The 18,243-nt window shown below is 40.3% G+C and overlaps 1 protein-coding gene across 3 annotated transcripts; it reads right to left on the bottom strand.

Moving 5' to 3' along the window:
* Nucleotides 1-385: 385 nt before the first annotated feature.
* On the bottom strand, nt 386-17,904 carry LOC136533524 (serine/threonine-protein kinase EDR1-like). 3 transcript variants are annotated; one of them, XM_066526084.1, is made up of 18 exons: nt 17,623-17,904; nt 15,209-15,316; nt 14,098-14,400; nt 13,800-14,003; nt 13,294-13,485; nt 12,969-13,207; nt 10,621-10,716; nt 10,402-10,494; nt 8,913-8,993; nt 6,772-6,855; nt 6,042-6,138; nt 2,842-3,136; nt 2,358-2,481; nt 2,250-2,269; nt 1,914-2,070; nt 1,490-1,778; nt 1,316-1,388; nt 386-605 (listed from the first exon to the last, which is right to left on the bottom strand). In XM_066526084.1, the coding sequence occupies exons 3-18, from the start codon at nt 14,338-14,340 to the stop codon at nt 523-525; spliced, it is 2,370 nt and encodes a 789-aa protein (XP_066382181.1). In that variant the 5' UTR covers nt 14,341-14,400; nt 15,209-15,316; nt 17,623-17,904; the 3' UTR covers nt 386-522. The 3 variants fall into 3 exon arrangements, with proteins under 3 accessions (XP_066382181.1, XP_066382180.1, XP_066382178.1); XM_066526083.1 differs by having other exon boundaries at nt 15,209-15,246; XM_066526081.1 differs by lacking the exon at nt 15,209-15,316.
* Nucleotides 17,905-18,243: the final 339 nt, after the last annotated feature.

The raw sequence follows: 18,243 nt of genomic DNA, 5'->3' as shown, positions 1-18,243 counted from the left end.
GCTCCCGCTCTGTATGAAATCTAAAGAAAGGTGTTAGTGGCAAGCCTTATCCTCGCATGTGCAATACGAGAAAACCGCAACTCAAATCCGGGACCTTCCAGTCACAGACGACAAAACTCTACCGTTTACACCAGGCCTGCCCTTCTAAAGATGCCTTAACTAAAAAAAAGTTTGGGTCAGGTCCAGGAAGAATCGTTGGGTTCGGCCGAAAGTCAATCAAAAGTTAAAAGAAAAATCGCATATAGATGTATGAAAATGACATCTCACTATTTCACAAGGGGTCTAGGATATAGATATAATAAAGGGAAAACGCACAAAACTCGAACAAGAATTTTTTTGCAAAACCATTTTTTTTTGAATTTTGGGGCATTAGCATTACAGAGATTATGAAAAGTTTGCTTATTATAGTACAGGGTATTAGTTTACATCCTCAATGATGTATGTGAAATGGGAAATTAAATGGATGTATGTAAGCCGGACCGTTTGATGCCCATATAACCGCTATAGACTCGAAGCAAAACCTCAGCACAAGGTATACTCGCAATCAAGAAGGCGGGTCAGGATCTCCTGGCAGCTTGGACGCTTCTCCGGTTCTGCCCAGCAATCTGTTAAACAGGAATGCAGCATGTTTTTAGGGTAGGTCAACAGTAGGTGCTCGAATAGAGTTAAGCAAAATTCCCTCTTTTAAGAATGAGATGGTGACCTAAATTTCAAATGTGAGCTTTGATAAATGGATGTCTGAACAATACATTGCTGACTAATACTCGTGCTCATAATTGTATGAGATTTTGTACATCGACAGTTTTTTTATATGAAAATGGTAAGGAAAAAAAACTATCTTATGAAAGTACTTTTCATGAAAAATCCAAAGAGTGTCGATGTGAACAAGCCAGATATTATTTCTTAAATCTATGGTCAAAGTTGACTTCCCACAGTCTAGAACATCATACATTTACAAACAGGCGTACCATTTCTGTATGATTGCTGGGTAGACATTCAAACTTGTATGAGATTTATGTATTGTTCACAAAAGATAAAGGACTTTCTGTGTTTTTTTCTAGGGTCAAAAGTATTAAAAAAATGTACAATCAGTTTCCTCCTATCTTTCCATGGAATAGATAAAAACAAGGACCTTCACCCGCCTGTAGAGATAGGAAATTTCTTATAGGTAATGCTTGAAAAATTCAACATGTGTCCATTATATAATGTTGATTAACAAACACCTGGTAATCCAAGACAAACCACAATGGAAGTTCCAAATGGATGCAGGAGCAAACAAACAACTACCCTTTCATAGAAGGAACAGAAATCATACCCGCTATCAAGCTTCCAAGAGGCCCATCTGGTATTTCCAGTCTTGCCCCATCATTCGCAACAGAGTAAACGATCTAACATGCAGATAGGAGACATATGTGAGTTGGCTTAATTTAGCGACAATTTATCTTTTTTTTTAAAAAAAAAAAGAGCCATGGAAAAGTATGGTGGCTACCTGAACAGGTGGAATTCCTTCCCAAGGTCTACAAAGAGTGCAAAGCTCCCACATGATAACCCCGAAGCTGAAGATATCACATTTTTCTGTGAATGGCTCGTTGCGGATGAGCTCAGGAGCCATCCACTCTGGAGTTCCCGCAGATGAGTTGTCATTCATTGCAGAATCTGACATTACTCGAGAGAGCCCAAAATCACATATCTTGACTGTCCAGTATTTGTTAACAAGGCAATTTGCACTCTTGAGGTCACGGTGAACAATCTTTAGTCGGTGCATGCACATGAGACCCCTTGTACAGCATTATAACCAAACCATGGTGTTAGACATGGAAAAAGGAACACAAAAGATATAGAAGGGACAGAACAGTCTGAAAAACTACAGGCATTGAACAGTCCAGAAAGCTAGAGGCATTGAACATGCTCACCTACAGATATCACGGAGCATCTTTAACCTCCTCTTCGAATGGAGCTTAGTTTTCTGAGTTTTTGAGTGAATCAAACTATACAAAGAACCCACTTCCATGTACTCAGTGACTAGGGATAAGTGAGGAGGCTTCATACATGCACCAAGAAAGAGTATGACTGCAGTCCAAAGCCCCATAAACATGATTAGCATACTTTTCAAAATATATCATAAGTTCTTTTCTTGATGAAATAGGAAATGCCATTTCCGAACACAAGACCCAGCAGATACTAACAGAAGTTGAAACCAAAATTAAAAAATTGAAACTAAACCAATGAAAGCTCAGTGGAGGTAGTACCATTGGGGTGTCGAAGTCGGCTGCAACAAAAAAAAAAAAAAAACAATAAGAGAACAATCTTTTAGACAACTCATAAGAAAAGTAATGGCCAAAAGATACAAGTAAAACCTAAGTATTGAGATCTCATTGCAGAAATCTTTCATATTCTCTGTTGTTAAATCTTGCTCCAGGAATACTTTTATAGCTACATCTGTTCCATTCCAGAGGCCACGGAAGACTTCTCCAAAAAACCCTAAAGAAAATTTTAGATGAGTTACTACCTTCAACAAGATCAGATGCCACATAAAGCAAACATTGCATCTATTACTTCAGATTCATTATGATTGTCTCAATTCTTTTAATAAATAGTACTCCCTCCGCTATAAATTATAAGATGTTTTAGTTTTTCTAGATACATTACTTTTACTATGACATAGTGTATATCTAAATGCATAGCAAAGTTACATATCTAGAAAAGTCAAAACATCTTATAATTTGGAATTGAGGGAGTAATAAGCATAACTTCTGATGATGCATCTGACTCCAAAAGACTTCAGATGATGAAGTGCTTCAAAAATATAAAAAATATTTGATAACAGGGAATATTACTTGCCTACTCCCACACGAGTGCCAACAGTAATCTCTGAATACTCAATGCACCATTCCTCATATGGCAATAAAGGTTTGTTCAGAAATGGTGAAGACTGCAACACCTCATTCCAGGTTGCCACCAGATCTGCTTCTGTATAGTCAGATGGGCTCCCGAGGTCAGAGCCAAGAATACCTGACCTATGGGGCGACGAAGGCAATGACACAGCTTTCTGACTATTAAATTGTCTTCTCAAACCCTCCAGTGCACTTGGTCGTCTTGTGGATACTTCATCGTCATTGGAGTCACCAGCAGGTTCCTACATAAAGTATGGATTACAGCAATAATTAAACCACAAAACTAAGTAATCAAGACTTAAAAATAATTTTGGGTGTATTGGATAAAAGGCATAGAATATGTTGGCATGTGTAGTTGAATTACTCTGGAATTTGCAAATATACCACTCCAAAATCATCCAAGTTAAGAAATGTCACATGAGACAAAATTTTAATATTTCCCCCTTTTTACCAAGCTTTCTGTGTTTGCAGTGACATATTACAATACCTGGTTTCAACATGCACATATGTGTCTCTCTTGGTGTTCTAAAAGGCAAGATGACAGATAATCTCTTACCGCAGTGATTTTACTGAAATTGGTGGGGTTGGCAGCCATCTTCCAAAACAGGAGCCTAGGCGGTAAGGCTAGTGGTCATGCCAGGCTGGGCCTCAGGCTTGCGGTGAAGGCAAGAGGGAGTGATGGAATCACAGATCTAACTCCAAAGATGGAAGCACAGGTCTTGCGGCAGCGATGGAGGCAAGGACAGTGAGATTCAGCGTCAGCAGTGGTACTGAGGGAGAGGGACACCAGTGGAGGCTAACATCCAGCTATATACACATCAGGAATGGCCAGATCTGGCATCAACGATGTTGGGAACAGCCTGATTCAGCCTCCGCAGCGGTGGCGCTGATAAGGAAAGGTAGGGGGTGATACGGGGCGACAATCTGATGCGAACAGCCTGATTCAGCCTCCGCGGCGGTGGCGGTGGTGGGGAAAGGTAGGGGGTGATACAGGGCGACAATCACAATTGCAAGGGATGGCGGCTGTAGCTGTAGAGGCAAGCGGCTTAGGGTATCTTGTATTGGGCCGGGCTGAGTGGATTGCCTCACTTGCCCCTTTCTCCTTTAGGATATCTCCTCACACACCTTCCTCCTTTGTATACAGGCCACCTAAGCAAGGCCAATTAATAGGCACTGCCTAACACCTTTACAACAGTACTTCCTAAGAAATTTAGGTTTATACTTCAGCATGGAATTTCCTCTGAAATTAAAATGAACAAGTCCTATGTTGAGGGTTGCAGTGGAGGGGTTCGATATAAGGTTGTAGCCTTCAACAGGAGGATGAGACTTGTAACTTCATCCCCCAGCATGGAGTAGGGTGGTGCGAAGCACCAAGGAGAAGGAAGGGAAGGATAGGAGATAACGTCCGCTTTGCTTTATTCGTGGGCATCGCATCTTATATAGAATACGCCTCGTGCAACAAACCAACAAAAACAATCACTTAGCATAACAAACTGATCTTATCTAACTTATCTTGATTCTTAAGCAATAGTAAGCCTCCTAATCCTCCTAGCTTAATTGGTTTGTGCCAATCCCCACCCTGCTTGTGGTGCCTAGCATAAGTGCGGCACCACATAACAATAACATGTACTATTTGTAATCAACTAAGTATATAGCATGGATCCATTTCTTCCTTAATGCCCATATATATATTACACACACAAAATAGGAATCAAACATGTATATGCTACTCTACAAATATGAATGAAACAAAGTTAAAAGACTGTCATGCGACCTGCACCCTCGGCACTCTGAATGAAGAAGATGAATCTACCTATTGGAACCGTAAAGTGGCTTACTCCCTTGCTTCCTCCAGTCAGAAATATAAGTCTATTACAACATCAACAGTCTCCACTAGTCCACTATGACTCTTTGACTAACAATATCTATAAAAAAACATATCATCTCAAATGGAAGGAGTTACATACTATGAAAGCTTTTTTTTATAACGAATATAGTAAAACCTTGTGTTATCATCTATATAAAATTTTAGATATTTATATTCGAAGAAAAAAGGTTTACTTAGGACAAACCTAGATGGAGTTATATTTCCAATCAGAGGAAGTAATCCCTTTGATGAGCTGATGAGCATAGCAGATGTTTGATACTTAGATTCATATAGGTAACTCATTGGTTTTTAATACATATGTGTTTGCTGTAGGTGTGAAAAGCAACAAAACTAGGTATCTTATAAATCAACACCTGTGAATGGCATTTAGAAGAATTTTGCTAGCATCCACTTAACCGGTGGTGGCACCCTAATGTGGTTACGTAATCAATGGAGATCACAAGCTATGACAACAAAGAAAACCTAAGCAGATAGTCCTTTCCGCAAAGGAATAAACACCTGAATTAATGATGAGTTTGAGAAACATAAACTATGATTCCATAAAAAATTGGAAACTAATCTCATTTCAGTTGGAAAAGGAAATCTCTTACACCGTCGAACCCAGGCATCAGAACATGAATAAAATGTGAACAAAGCATCAGACGTGCATTGAAACTCTCTCTAGATTACTACTTTAATAATGATATCAACATCTTCATTGACCAAATTTTTGTAGAAATCACACACGTGCATTTGTCTATACAAATTCTTTAATGCACGACATGACACTCGAAACATGTCACCTTTGCTAGAAGACATCGGAAACACAGATCTTTGTTGCTGAACACTACCAAATCATGTATATTGCTGCTGGACATGATTTAGTGTCCAGCAAAATGTCTAGTAAGATCAATTTTTTAAAAACATTTGCTGCAGGACACTAAACTCTGTTTAGTATCGACTCTATACAAAGTTGTAGCATCTAGCAGCAAAGATCAGTTCTTCCGATGTTTTCCAGCAACGATGACACGTTTTGAATGTCCTGTGGCAAAATTAATCAAGGAAGCTTTAAAAAATAAGAAAAAACAAAAGAAAAAATACAGACAACCTATGGCATGTCGTGAAGTGTCAAATAGTAAATCACAACTATCATTGCGTATAAGTATTTAGGAAAAATGAAAATCAAACAAGTGAATGGGGCGACATAAACTGAGCACACGACCCACGACAGAAATATACTTTCAGATGATCCACGACATAAACAAGCGAATGGAGCATACATGTTTCAGTGAGTCATTTGAGGGACCAAGACTACCATCTTTCTGCCCCCTTGAAAGTCGATTTTGTCTCATGCTTTCACTCATTGCTCGAACTGCTCTGAAGACAAGAAAAACACACTTCAAAGTCAGCCAGGGCATATAATGTCTCCAAATAAATAAGAGCAAAAAATTGTTATGGGAGAAGTTCCTAACTTGCTTATGGCCAATTAGCCAAACAAACAAAACGCATATAAAAATTCTGTGACATTTTTTCAAGAAAAACTAAATGGCCAAAAAGTGAAATGAACACAAAAAAGATTGAATTAATTTATGGCAATTAGAAAAGAAACATAAATAGGTCATTTGATGCAGAGATGTAAGGTGTTATATGACTCAAACTTTGGACCAAAATAAAAGTAAACCTCAACATATAATTCCTGAACATTACAAACCATATTTCTTAGGTAGCACAAGAACTAGAAAAGACAAAAGACATCTGAATCGACATAAGTTACTGAACTATCAAATTTTTATACAAGTGAATGTTTAAAATACCAACTGTTTGTTTTCATTCATTTCATTGTTTGTTCAGAAAGGAAAAAACCCATCCTATTGCATCTTAAAAGGAAACCGAGGATTTTAGCGAAGTTGTGTTGTACAGTAATAAAACCAAAATCACTGTGTTTTCACTGGACTTAGCAGCTGACCATTATTTTGAGACAAATCAGAGTTGAAAACCATCTTTGCCAACCTCACAATATCATCACTGATTTCAGGAGTAATATTAGTACTCCTCCGTGCTCTATGTGTATTCGATGTTGATGCGCCATCTGACCTATAATCAAGCAAAATATGTTTAATTAGGGCAAAAGAAAGCAGTACTACTGGATTAAAAAATATTGATTGCACTAGTGTTAAACCATTTATAGCCCAAGGGTAAGCTGGCTATCAAAGTTAAGCTCATATAATTTCTATTTCTACTGCTATAAGGATTCTGCTGCTGACCCTTTTATTTTTTCTGCCTCCCCAACGCTCACAAAAACAGTATATAACTAAAGGGTATACAGATAAGTGATCCCCTTCCACAAAGTCAAAAAACCTGTGACAAAGAATAAGAGAAAATATGTCTCCAACAAATAAATCAACTTCTACAAAGCTGTAACCTTATCACAAGTTCCTCAGGGTGACAAGCCCAAACCTATAGGGCAAGCGAGGCATGGCAAGGTATGTGTGATGCAAGAAGCAGCAAACCTTGGCCAGTAGTATCAGCAACGAGACATTGTCTAGCGAAGCACAGCATCAAAGGTGCGATGAAGGTCATGTCAGAACTGAGGAGCACATGCCAAGCTCAGAAATGGCGCTCCACATATTACATAAAATTATCTTGTTGGCGATAACATGATTCATTTTCATCTGTTTTTTTACTGCAAATACAGCAGGGAGGCCCCCACTGTAAGAATTTTATTAAAAAAAAGAAACAACGAAGCAACTGAATAACCGTACAAACTAAGAGAGGAAAACGAAACAAACAACAGAAAAACTGTACAGAGCCTGAGAAGGGCAAGAAGGGGAACTCGAACTTAGCCAAAGAGGCTCAACAAAGAAAGGAAAGCTGGTCTTTTTGAACCACAGAATCTATGGGCTTGTAAACTAGCTTTCTCAAATAAGTTTTGCCTGTCAAAGGATGGGCGATAACGTGATTCTTTTTCATCTGTTGTGGCAAATGACACTTAGCTTTACAGCACTGAAGGCAGTACAAACTTGCATAGATTTTATTTCTCGAACATAAGATATCACAAAGCAGGATTGCTGGTACCATGCGTTTGTCACAAAGCAGCCACTCTGCAGGTCGTGTCGAGGACCAGTGAGGGATAAGTTTAAAATAATAGAAGAGTCAATGGCTATGATTGCTTGGTGTTCAGTGGAACCTTGCGATGGATTTCTTTCATATGCTGTTGGAAGCGAAGGAGGGGTGCTCAAACCCTTTTTTCATGGAAGCTTTTACCATCAGTGCTTGGCAAATTTGGAAGCAAAGAAACAACTTCATTTTTAGTAGAGGCCAATCATCCTTCCTTGCTTGGAAAACAGGTTTCATTGATGAAGCGCGCCTACAAGCTCACAGGATCTCTGAAAACAAGCGCGCTCTCTTCCTTTCTTGGATAGATTTGTGTACATAGTTTGGCCCAGCCTACCTCAGGCTACCTGTTTCCTTCTTAGCTGTGGTTTTTTTTGTTCTCTCTCTTTTGTACAGTTGGTTCTTTTAGGTTTAATAAAAATTCCTAACAGTGGGGGTGTTGTTCTTTAAAAAAAAAAAACGATTGCATGGATGCAAAAAATCGATGCTCATGCTGAAGCCAGTAATTTCATGGATTTGTAAGTTCTACTCCACTAGAGGCAACGAAGCAACATGTTGTCTTCTCTACTGATGGAGACTATATTTGGAGAGGAGAATAGCCATAAGGAAGAAGATGAACGCTTTTCTTTCCTAAAAAAAGGTTACCTACACACATATAGAGCCCGCAGCCATTGTTATGAGGGGTGCCACAAGGTCCAGACTCAGGAGACACATAGGCCAAAAACAGGTCAGTTTGCACTTTTTTTTGTGTGTGTGTTAGGGGGGGAGGGGGGGGGGGGGGGGGGGGGGGGGGGGTATCAATTGTACTTTTCGACGATGTAAAATTAAACAGGTATTAGAGTTTAGTGTGTCGTTAAAACCGAATTGGCCATTGTTCATTTTCTGTCCATGATTCTTTTTCACATTATATGGGAAATGAGAGGCACCGCGGATGTAGCAATAAATGCCTGTTTGGGCACTAAAACAATGAGGATCAGAATTTGCCTTTTCTGGTTGGTTCAGATTGAAAAGTACACAAAAGAAACTTACTGAGGTACCTTGACACTGCTACAGCACCACCATATTGTCTATCACCCAGCATTGAGCGCCCACGAACTCTGGACAGTGGATGCTCTGGACTACAGGAACAAAGAAATGTATTTGAGGAAAAGAAACCTTATCTATGAGAAATCCATATTCTATGTTGGGATTTTATATGAATATAAGAAGGAAATGTCATACAATGCAGTAGAAAGTAGAACTAAAATAACTAGCAGATAAAGCTTCCATAGAACATTCGTAACAAGGACATTTTGCACTTACAGCACCTTTACTTCTGTCCACCCATTTTAATCACTTGCTGTACTTCTAAATAAACCTTAATTCCATTTTAGGGTTTCGGACAGCAAAATTAGCTTGAAAGGCAAGTAATGACAATGGGACATCGAGGATTTTGTCAGATGCCATGTAGAGCCAAGCAGTAAGTACATCACTCAGCTACATGTAGCAAAAATTCAACTGCATCTCATGTCTTGTCATGTTCATGCTACTTGTTACTTTCTATCCAAAGGGTAAGGACAGAGATAAATAAACAAACAAAAATACCCACAATTTGCCAAGTCTTAAAGCAGAGGAACTAAAACAAAGCTTGGATGCAAAGGACTGAAAGTGCACTTATAACATCCCAATAGCTAAGAGCTATTGAAGTTTTGTAGTTTATGTCATAGCACATGCCACTGGTATTAGAAGAGTTTCTTGAAATTTCAAATTCCAAAATATTCAATTAGTAATTTATATATAGTACCCCCATCTAGTTAAGATAGATCCACCTTGAATGCATGCAATCAAACTAAATAAAAGTAGGCCTACATCGGTACAAATACCAATCAATTATATGAAATCATCAGCAGATTTGCCTCCAAATACTTTTGTTAGGGCACCCGCAACAGTAAGAGCTAGTTACTAGCTCTAAGCCAACATCTTCGATAGTGTTAACTTTTAGCAATGACTCTTGGAATGTGTATAAGAGTCTAGCTCTTGATCAAGAGCTAGTTTTTCTCTCTCTTCTATTAAAATATGAAAAAAAATGCTTAGAGGTAGCTCAAAAGTTCTTTGTTGGAGCTGCCCTTATAAGTTATCATGTTTTAATAACAAAATTATAATTAAAGTGACGACACATATGCTGACACAATTTTCATGCGGATAATTTAATGAATACTGATCCCAAAGCTTGACTTGTATGCAGATGGGTGGTGTCAGAAACAAATCACGCCTGTGGCTGCATCTATGTGTTCTTTGCTAGGTCCTTTGTATTTGTTTTTTTTTAATGAAATTTTGGTAGGATTATGGAACTAGCCACCTAGGGATGCAGCCACAGCAGACCTAGACCTAGATCCGCCACTGCCTGAGTGATTAGAGTTAGGCAGTACGAGCTGTGGCAGCCTGGCAGAAAAGAACCGAAGGCAAACTAAAACTAGAAACATTATTGTCATTTTTTATCCATTCAATGAGAATTGCTACTAAGATATGCAATATCAAAAAGAGAACCTTGAACTTGCAGTTCTTTGATGTTCATTCACAACTTTATCGCGGCTGTGACCACAGAAGGCATTTGCAACATTTGGCTCACTATGCGATGAACTGGAAAAGCACAAGGAAAAAAATCTAAATGAGTAATTTTGCAGCTAAGTGTACAATGAGAAAACCAGTAAACATGGGAACAAAAGAAAAATAAAACCACTGAACAAGCTTGATTATATAGCTTACCCACTCATTTTACCCTCCATAGAATTTGTCGATTTGAGCATGATGTTTCGTAGTGTGAGGACTTTGAAGGATCTATTGCCGTCATCTTGCTCTTGCCTGAAAAAGACACAGGGGGGTCGGCTACAGTGCTCACCACAGACCAATAGACCATAGCAAGGAAATTCAAAGTAACCACAATTTAATTCCACCCTGAAACGTTCGGTTTGCATTTATTAATGAATTTGTCACAGGTCCAAACGGCCCCCCAGTAGTGGGCATGACTTACAAAGAAACCCAGCACATCAAGGAAGAACACTGGGCTGCTGAGCTCTGTGCGGCAAAGACCGCCCGTCTTGAAGTCAAATGCCTCCAACAGGAGGAAAGCCGTCACGCTGAGGAGGAAGCATATCGAACCTATGCTGTGCACAGACCGCGGCCGCCACCGCTGCTCCTCATGCCCAGGTCTCTGTGGTCAACATGAAGCCGTTAATCCCTATCACCCCGATGTTCTCTCCATGAACTACAGCCACCGGAGGGGCTTGTTTCTCAACACGCTCAGCAAGTACGTCCTAACCAATGTCAATGATGACACTGCTACCGACATCCACTGGCAGCACACAGATTGCATGGTGCTCTCATGGCTTTATAGCAATCTCCTCCGACTTGGTTGAGCTCGTCATGACGACCAACGCTACTGCTTGCCAAGTTTGGCTTACTCTTAAGGAGCAATTTATTAGCAACAAGGAAACACGTGCCATGAACCTCAACGCTGAGTTCCGCACCTTCGTCCAAGGTGATCTGTTCATCAGGGCTGGCCGACGTGGGGGAGGCGGTCCTTGATCGGACACTTGTTCTCACTGTTCTTCGCAGGCTCAACGGACGGTTTGGCTACATGGCTGCCCTCCACAAGTGCTTCTCACTGCCCTTGGCGCTGGATATGGTCAAGCGGGTGCTTCGGTATCTTGGGATCATGGTCTTCAGCTCTTTCACACTACTCCGACCTCCTTGGTGGCTTACTGTGATGCCGATTGGGTCGGTTGCCCTGATACTCGGTGCTCCACATCCGGCTATGGTGTTTTTCATGGTGATAAACTTGTGCCTTGGCACACGGTTTCCTGTTCTAGTGCTGAGGCTGAATACCGAGCTGTTGCTAATGCTATTGCTGAAACTTGTTGGCTTCAGATGTTACTTAAGGAGCTTCATTGTCCTATTCGGCAATCTGTTCATGTGTATTGCGACAACATTAGTGTTGCAACACACTAAACATGTCAAGATTGATTTGCACTTTGTTCGTGATAAGGTGACTACTGGAGCTATTCGAGTTCTTCATGTCCATACTACTCCCTCCGCTCCAAATTACAAGACGTTTTGGCTTTTCTAGATACATTGTTTTTACTATGTATCTAGACATAGTGTATATCTAAGTGCATAGCAAAAGCTATGTATATAAAAAAAACCAAAACATCTTATAATTTGGAATAGAGGGAGTACTTCTCAGTACACGGACATCTTCGCCAGGGGGTTACCTAGTTCTGTCTTTCTAGAATTCCGTTCCAGTCTGGGCGTTTGTTCCACTCTCGTTCTGATTGCGGGGGAGTGTTAGATTGTATTACGGATCCCTTGCCTGGTACAGCTAGACTAGGCTATATATATAACCCCCTTGCGTATAATCGGTAATTCCTCTATCATCCTACGCCATCACTTGCTCTAGGCCGCCGGCCTCTCCTTGCGACCATGGGTCTCCGTCGCCTTTCTATCACTCATCCTCCTACCTCCTTCCACTATAATCTACGCAATCCACCGCCAACCAATCTACGCCCATCACAGAATTGTTCCCAAATGTCAAGTTGGCAACCAAAATAGCATTTTAAGTTTCAAACACACAAATTTCTCAAAAGCAGAAGCACAAAAAGTAAACTGACGGTGCTTTAAATAAGACAAATTAAACATCACAAAAATTCTCAATGTTTCATCTAAAACATTATAAAAAGGTAAACTGGAGTAAATTTTATAAAACAAGAAGGCTCATGAAGAAAAAATCTCATAAGTTACAGCATTAAAAGTTCAACACACAACATTGGAAACAATCAATGCTCTTGTTGTGCCAATGGTAGCACGAAAGAAAAGTAAATCTATCAGTTCCAATTACTCTCATTGTGGATGTGTAGCATTCCAGCAACTTGGTTCTACATCAAATTACAAGACGCAGAGTTGGAAAATATGACACCCTAGTACGGATTTGCAATTCCATGCACATAGTTCAAAAACTAAATGGCAAAGTTACAGGCTGTTAATACATTAATACTAGAGTCATGGGACCAAAAAGAACTACTACCAAATACCACTCAAATGGATATTCACAAGTATACCTTTGACCACATAGAGGACTATTTGGTTCAAGAGGAGAGTCACAGGAATCATAGTCGGCTGAATCACTTTCTCCAGCTGCAGACATATGGGATGTGATAACAGCTTTGGATGAAAATGGAACTAGTTGTCCTGGAAAACGCATCAGGTCAACTAGAAACTCCGCAGATTTCAGCATGACCACAACAGACATATGTTTGGACGAATCATCATATCCATGAGGTTCTTCATTTGGAATGCCCTGCACAAGTTAGGATTATGAAATTCCATTTGAAGAGATTAATACTATTTCATGTTCATACATACTGATGGAAGGTAAAAACATACCACCAGCAGTTTAGAATCTATACCAACTGAGTCAGCAAGGACTTTAAATAATATAGCTTTGGGCCTGCAAGATCCATGTCTTATCTGTCCCAGCAATTGAACTCCTCTATTTTCTAAGAAATGAGAAAGTTCTTCAGAGGAAGTTCTTGCAGGACTGAGATGTGGGTTTGGTCGGTTGTAGAAGTCAAAAACCTGAAATTATCATTAAAAAACTGAAGTTAAAGAGAAGTAATAAAAACTTAATATGGCATTTATATAGGTAGGAAGAATAAAAAATAATCAATGGTTTGGAAAGACGAAAGATCATTCATATACTTCAAGCACCAAAATTACAAATCACCAAATACATGAGCAGAAGTAGAAATGGAACGGTTTCAACTAGGAAAACTCTATGTAAACCATTTTAAGGCAATCTATCACAAGGATGAATCTTGCAGCACTCTGAAGGGGGTAAAAAGTTGGCATGATCATCCTACATTTTGTAAAGAAACCCACGAAGAACTTACCAAACCTGCAATTTTTTTTATCATTGCAGCAGGATTTGAATTCAATCCTTTTACCAGTGCTGTGCATAGCTGCTTTAAGGCAGATAGTTTTTTATCTCTTTCTATGTCCACAAGGATAATCTCAGCCTTAAATCCTTCTATTCCAAGAGAATAAAGGTCATCAGGAGAAGGTATGGTATCGAAACGCTCCTTGAGTCTCTTTTCCTGCAACATTCAGAGTCAACGAACGAACTAAAGTGCCAAAACAAGTTACTCATAATCTTTTAACAAGTTAATGTCATAAAAAGGCTTCCCATACCGGAATAATGGAATAAAAACCATTGGGTATTGGACCTGAAAGGGATCCACTAGACCATAATGTCTGAGCAGCCTGCAATGAATGACCAACTTCCCTAGAATCAAGGGAAGAATATGCAGAGTCAAAATTCCTTTCCTGTTTAGTCAGGGACAGGGACTGGAACTTCTGCTCCAAATGGGAGGGCCAATTCCGATCTGAAGGGTGTGTCTGGGATCTTCCTTCATCCCTTGGCAGATCATCCATCTCCAAAATATGGTGAAATAGAGAATCATTTTGCTTCAATTATCATCCTTCAAGGCCACCCTACGTTTAAATGAACAAGGAAACAAATTGAACATAATATCCGGACAATTAAAAATTGGGAATTATGAAATTTATTTTTTTGAGACATGTGGCGAGGCCTCGAATTCTTTACAGAAAACAAATGCTTACAAATTCTAAGAACAACAAGAAAAACAAAAAAAAAAGGATGCCAGCAGATTATGGGATCACAATGACATGTTCATAAAGACCAGATGTTACTATTCAGCTTGTATAAACAATATGTAAATGTGTCAAGCACAACTCAATCAACTTTAGAACAGGTTTGAGTAAATACTTCACAATTGTGGCAATCTGATTTATGTTATAATGTCAATTCAAACGATCAAATATATGAGCTGTGGGTGTCTAAAAGTATATTGCCAAATCCAAATGAGGATTGCCATTTTCATGTTACAAATTCCTGTATCGAACAAACAGAACTAAGCAGAATTTATCACTATGTGGATAATTCAATGACTTCAGCATGCTCCAGACATGATGCATATATATTGCTAGCCAGTTATTGTGAAACATTGATTTCCTTGTTATAATGTCACGAATGCCACTCAGTCACTAACAAGAACTAACATGCGAACCAGTTTACAACCAATATTGAAGCACCAACATCTTTCTTTACTCTAAAATTGACTCCTAATAGAGCATCTATGCTCAGCCACATCACCATCACGACTACAGTTTCATCAGACCCAGCTCAAAAGGAATTTTAATTATCAGGTTCTGAATAGTTTATAGTAGGGATGAAAATGTTAGGGAAAAGCTTTAACCACATCCAATTTCACATTTTTACCTGAAAACAAAATCGAAATCAGGAAAGCCGGTCGGAAACTGAAATCGGCATGTCAAGATGTCAGAAATAGAGCTACTTGATTGGGAACATGTCGATAGCTGTCAGGAACTGATAATTAATGTCAGGAAGATCGATGGACCAAGCCATAGAACAATAGTGACCTATGACAATTTCCTTTGCCTTGGCACATGTTTTACCTTCCAAATGATTAGATAGCATAAATTTATAATGACCAACCATTGAGACTATAGTTTTTTTAATATTGCTCCCTTTTACCCAAGAAATTGATGACAAACCAAAAAATGGAAAAAGAAACGCGTAGTCTGTTAGGCTAACCACCTACCCCATGATCCATTCGCTTCTTTGCTACCTGCCTGGTACCCTAACTCTACTGCAGCATTAGATCGGCTCTATTGCATTCTATGCGCGTCGGGTCAGCTGAGCCACATGCTGCATCTAGCTTCCATATGCTGGGGTACGCATAGGATGCATATGTCCTGGTGCTCTATATAATGGTACCAAGGGATCAATCGCATGTTGACCAATTGTACCGACTGACCAAAAAATTAGAAGCCTGGAGGGAATTCTTGGTTAAATACAGGAACTGATAAAGCGGTCAGGAAATTGCCTGAACCTAAAACCCATAGCAAAGCAGGGTTCACATGCTAGGATTAACCTATTCTTGTGGATGCAAATTAAGGACTTTCCACCAAAGAATACCCGTACTTGCATTGTCATGTTAAAACAACACCCGTACTTGCATCTAAACTTCAAAACTTACCGATATTCTCTTAGATTGATTTCCATGAGTGTTTTTCACATGGAACAACTGATACATTCTAGATGTTCTATCCCATTTTATGTTAAAAATTATGCACAAAGAAATTACTTTCGTGCAACTGAAAGTTTATAACATGATTAGTCAAGTACAATAGGAACACCAGATACATCAGAGCTCCTCTAAATTTTGTCACATATGACTGCAGGAACACAGCTAGAAACATGTTCTGCAAAGGTTCAGATTTCACGATATGTTAAATGTACATATTTATTAAAACAGAACAGTTATTTCACGAAGGACTATAGGAGCAGAACCAGAAACATGCTCTGCAAAGGATCGGACTTCACGCGCGCATATGTTGATTGTACACAGATTTATTAACACAGATCAGGGCATACAGTACGCATGCTAGATACTAACAATTCAGTTCTTTCAGAACTTTGAATTCTCATTCAAATCAAACCTCAAATAGAATAAAGTAAAACTGTTGGTCACTTCAGAATTTGACACATTGACCAGTTAAATTTAATCTTGTATCTACAGCCATCTCCCACCATAAAAAGACAATGAAAATGCACCATATCTAAATTTTAAAAAGTCTCCAGTGTCCCTTCCACCAGAGATTGTAAAGCCAATCACTATCAAACTCCATACTGCAATCACTATCAAGCTCCAACACAAGAGAGAGAAAGGGGACAGGTGATGTTACCGCCAAGGCAACCAGGTGTGAATGTGTGATCACATTAAACCAACAGCCTCATGTTTGACTAGCACGTACACCGATCCAGGAATTGAAAAAACTAGTACTGGACCACTGAGCCACAGAAATCCATGACTAACTATCAGTTATAACTACTACCATTTAAACTGGCACCGAGCTAAAGACAAAGCGTAGCATGTGATGAAGGCAAGCGTAGGTCTCCAGCCAATCTCTAATAGACCGGTTAACAGGCGACCCGGCGAGCGTAACTACAGTACACTGGGCGACCTAATCTTATCCAACGTCCAGCTCAAAGAGTTTGACCAGAGAGCTTTGGTGCCCTCTCACGCGTCAGCAGCCCAAATTGATATCGCCCACCAGCACAGGCCAGTCACTCCATTGGAGCTCCCAATTGAAAACTGTATTCACGCAAAGTCAAACCCCAGCGGCGTTGACAAATTTTTTTTTTTTGAAAGAAAAAGCAGGAACTCTGCCGCTCAATTAAGGCCCAGTTTAGTTTGCAAAAAATTTTGCAAAATTTTTCACATTCCCCGTCACATCGAATCTTTGGACGCATACATGAAGTATTAAATATAAATAAAAATTAAAACTAATTACACAGTTTAGACGAAATCCACGAGACGAATCTTTTAAGCCTAATTAGACTATGACTGGATACTATTTGCCAAATAACAACGAAAATGCTACCGTGCCCATTTTACCAAAAATTTTGGAACTAAACTGAGCCTAAGTATAGGAAAGAAGCGGCGTTGACAAATTGCAAAGACCAACGCGGCAAAGACAGCATTGCCCGCTGCCATCATCCACTCGCTCTCCGCATCAATCCCGGAATGGCAACGGAGCACGTCGCCCATCGGTCGAGCGCGCAGCAACGTCCACATTCGAAGGGTTAGAGAGAATGGAGGAACTGACCTGCGGCGCGGGCGGCGAGGCTCGCCGCGGGATCCCCGGCGGAACCCAATCCGGCGCCGCGGGATGCGGGGGCGCCTGGGTGCGTCGCGAGCGAGGCGGCCGGGTGGTGGGAGCGCGGCGAGGCGAGGTCGAGGCGAAGGAGGTGGAGAAAGGGGATCTCGTGATGTGATTAATTAGCGCAGGTGGGGAGCGGGGGTTGCTTGCTTTTAATTGTGGGGTGAGGGATTCGTTCACGAGGCGCGCGAGATGCGAGAACGACTTGCCTCCTCTGGGCTCTGGCGGATTAGAACGGGAGAATGGCCGAGGAGCCAGACACCGGAGGACCCGTGGGGACTTGTCGGCCAGTTTTTTTGTTTTTCCCTTTGTTTTTTTTTTTTATTGAGAGGAAGACTAGTCGGCCAGTTGACCATTTATCAAGTTATATGGGCCAGGCCTGGGACTTGACTTGAAGGAGACTAGACTGACTTCTGTGAGGGAGAGCTGCCTGCTTAGCCCAGGACGAGAGCCCGGATGGAGAAAATTTAGGGCGTGTTTGATTTGAGTGGTGTGGGTGGCTTGGCCCGCAGGCCAGCCCCTAGCCAGCCATGGCCTGGCTCAGAGTGCACAACCCCCGTTTTGATA

This window comes from Miscanthus floridulus, unplaced genomic scaffold, assembly GCF_019320115.1.
Source record: "Miscanthus floridulus cultivar M001 unplaced genomic scaffold, ASM1932011v1 fs_90_1_2, whole genome shotgun sequence".
NCBI classification, from domain to species: domain Eukaryota; kingdom Viridiplantae; phylum Streptophyta; class Magnoliopsida; order Poales; family Poaceae; genus Miscanthus; species Miscanthus floridulus.
This window is presented reverse-complemented; position numbering and strand designations above follow the sequence as displayed.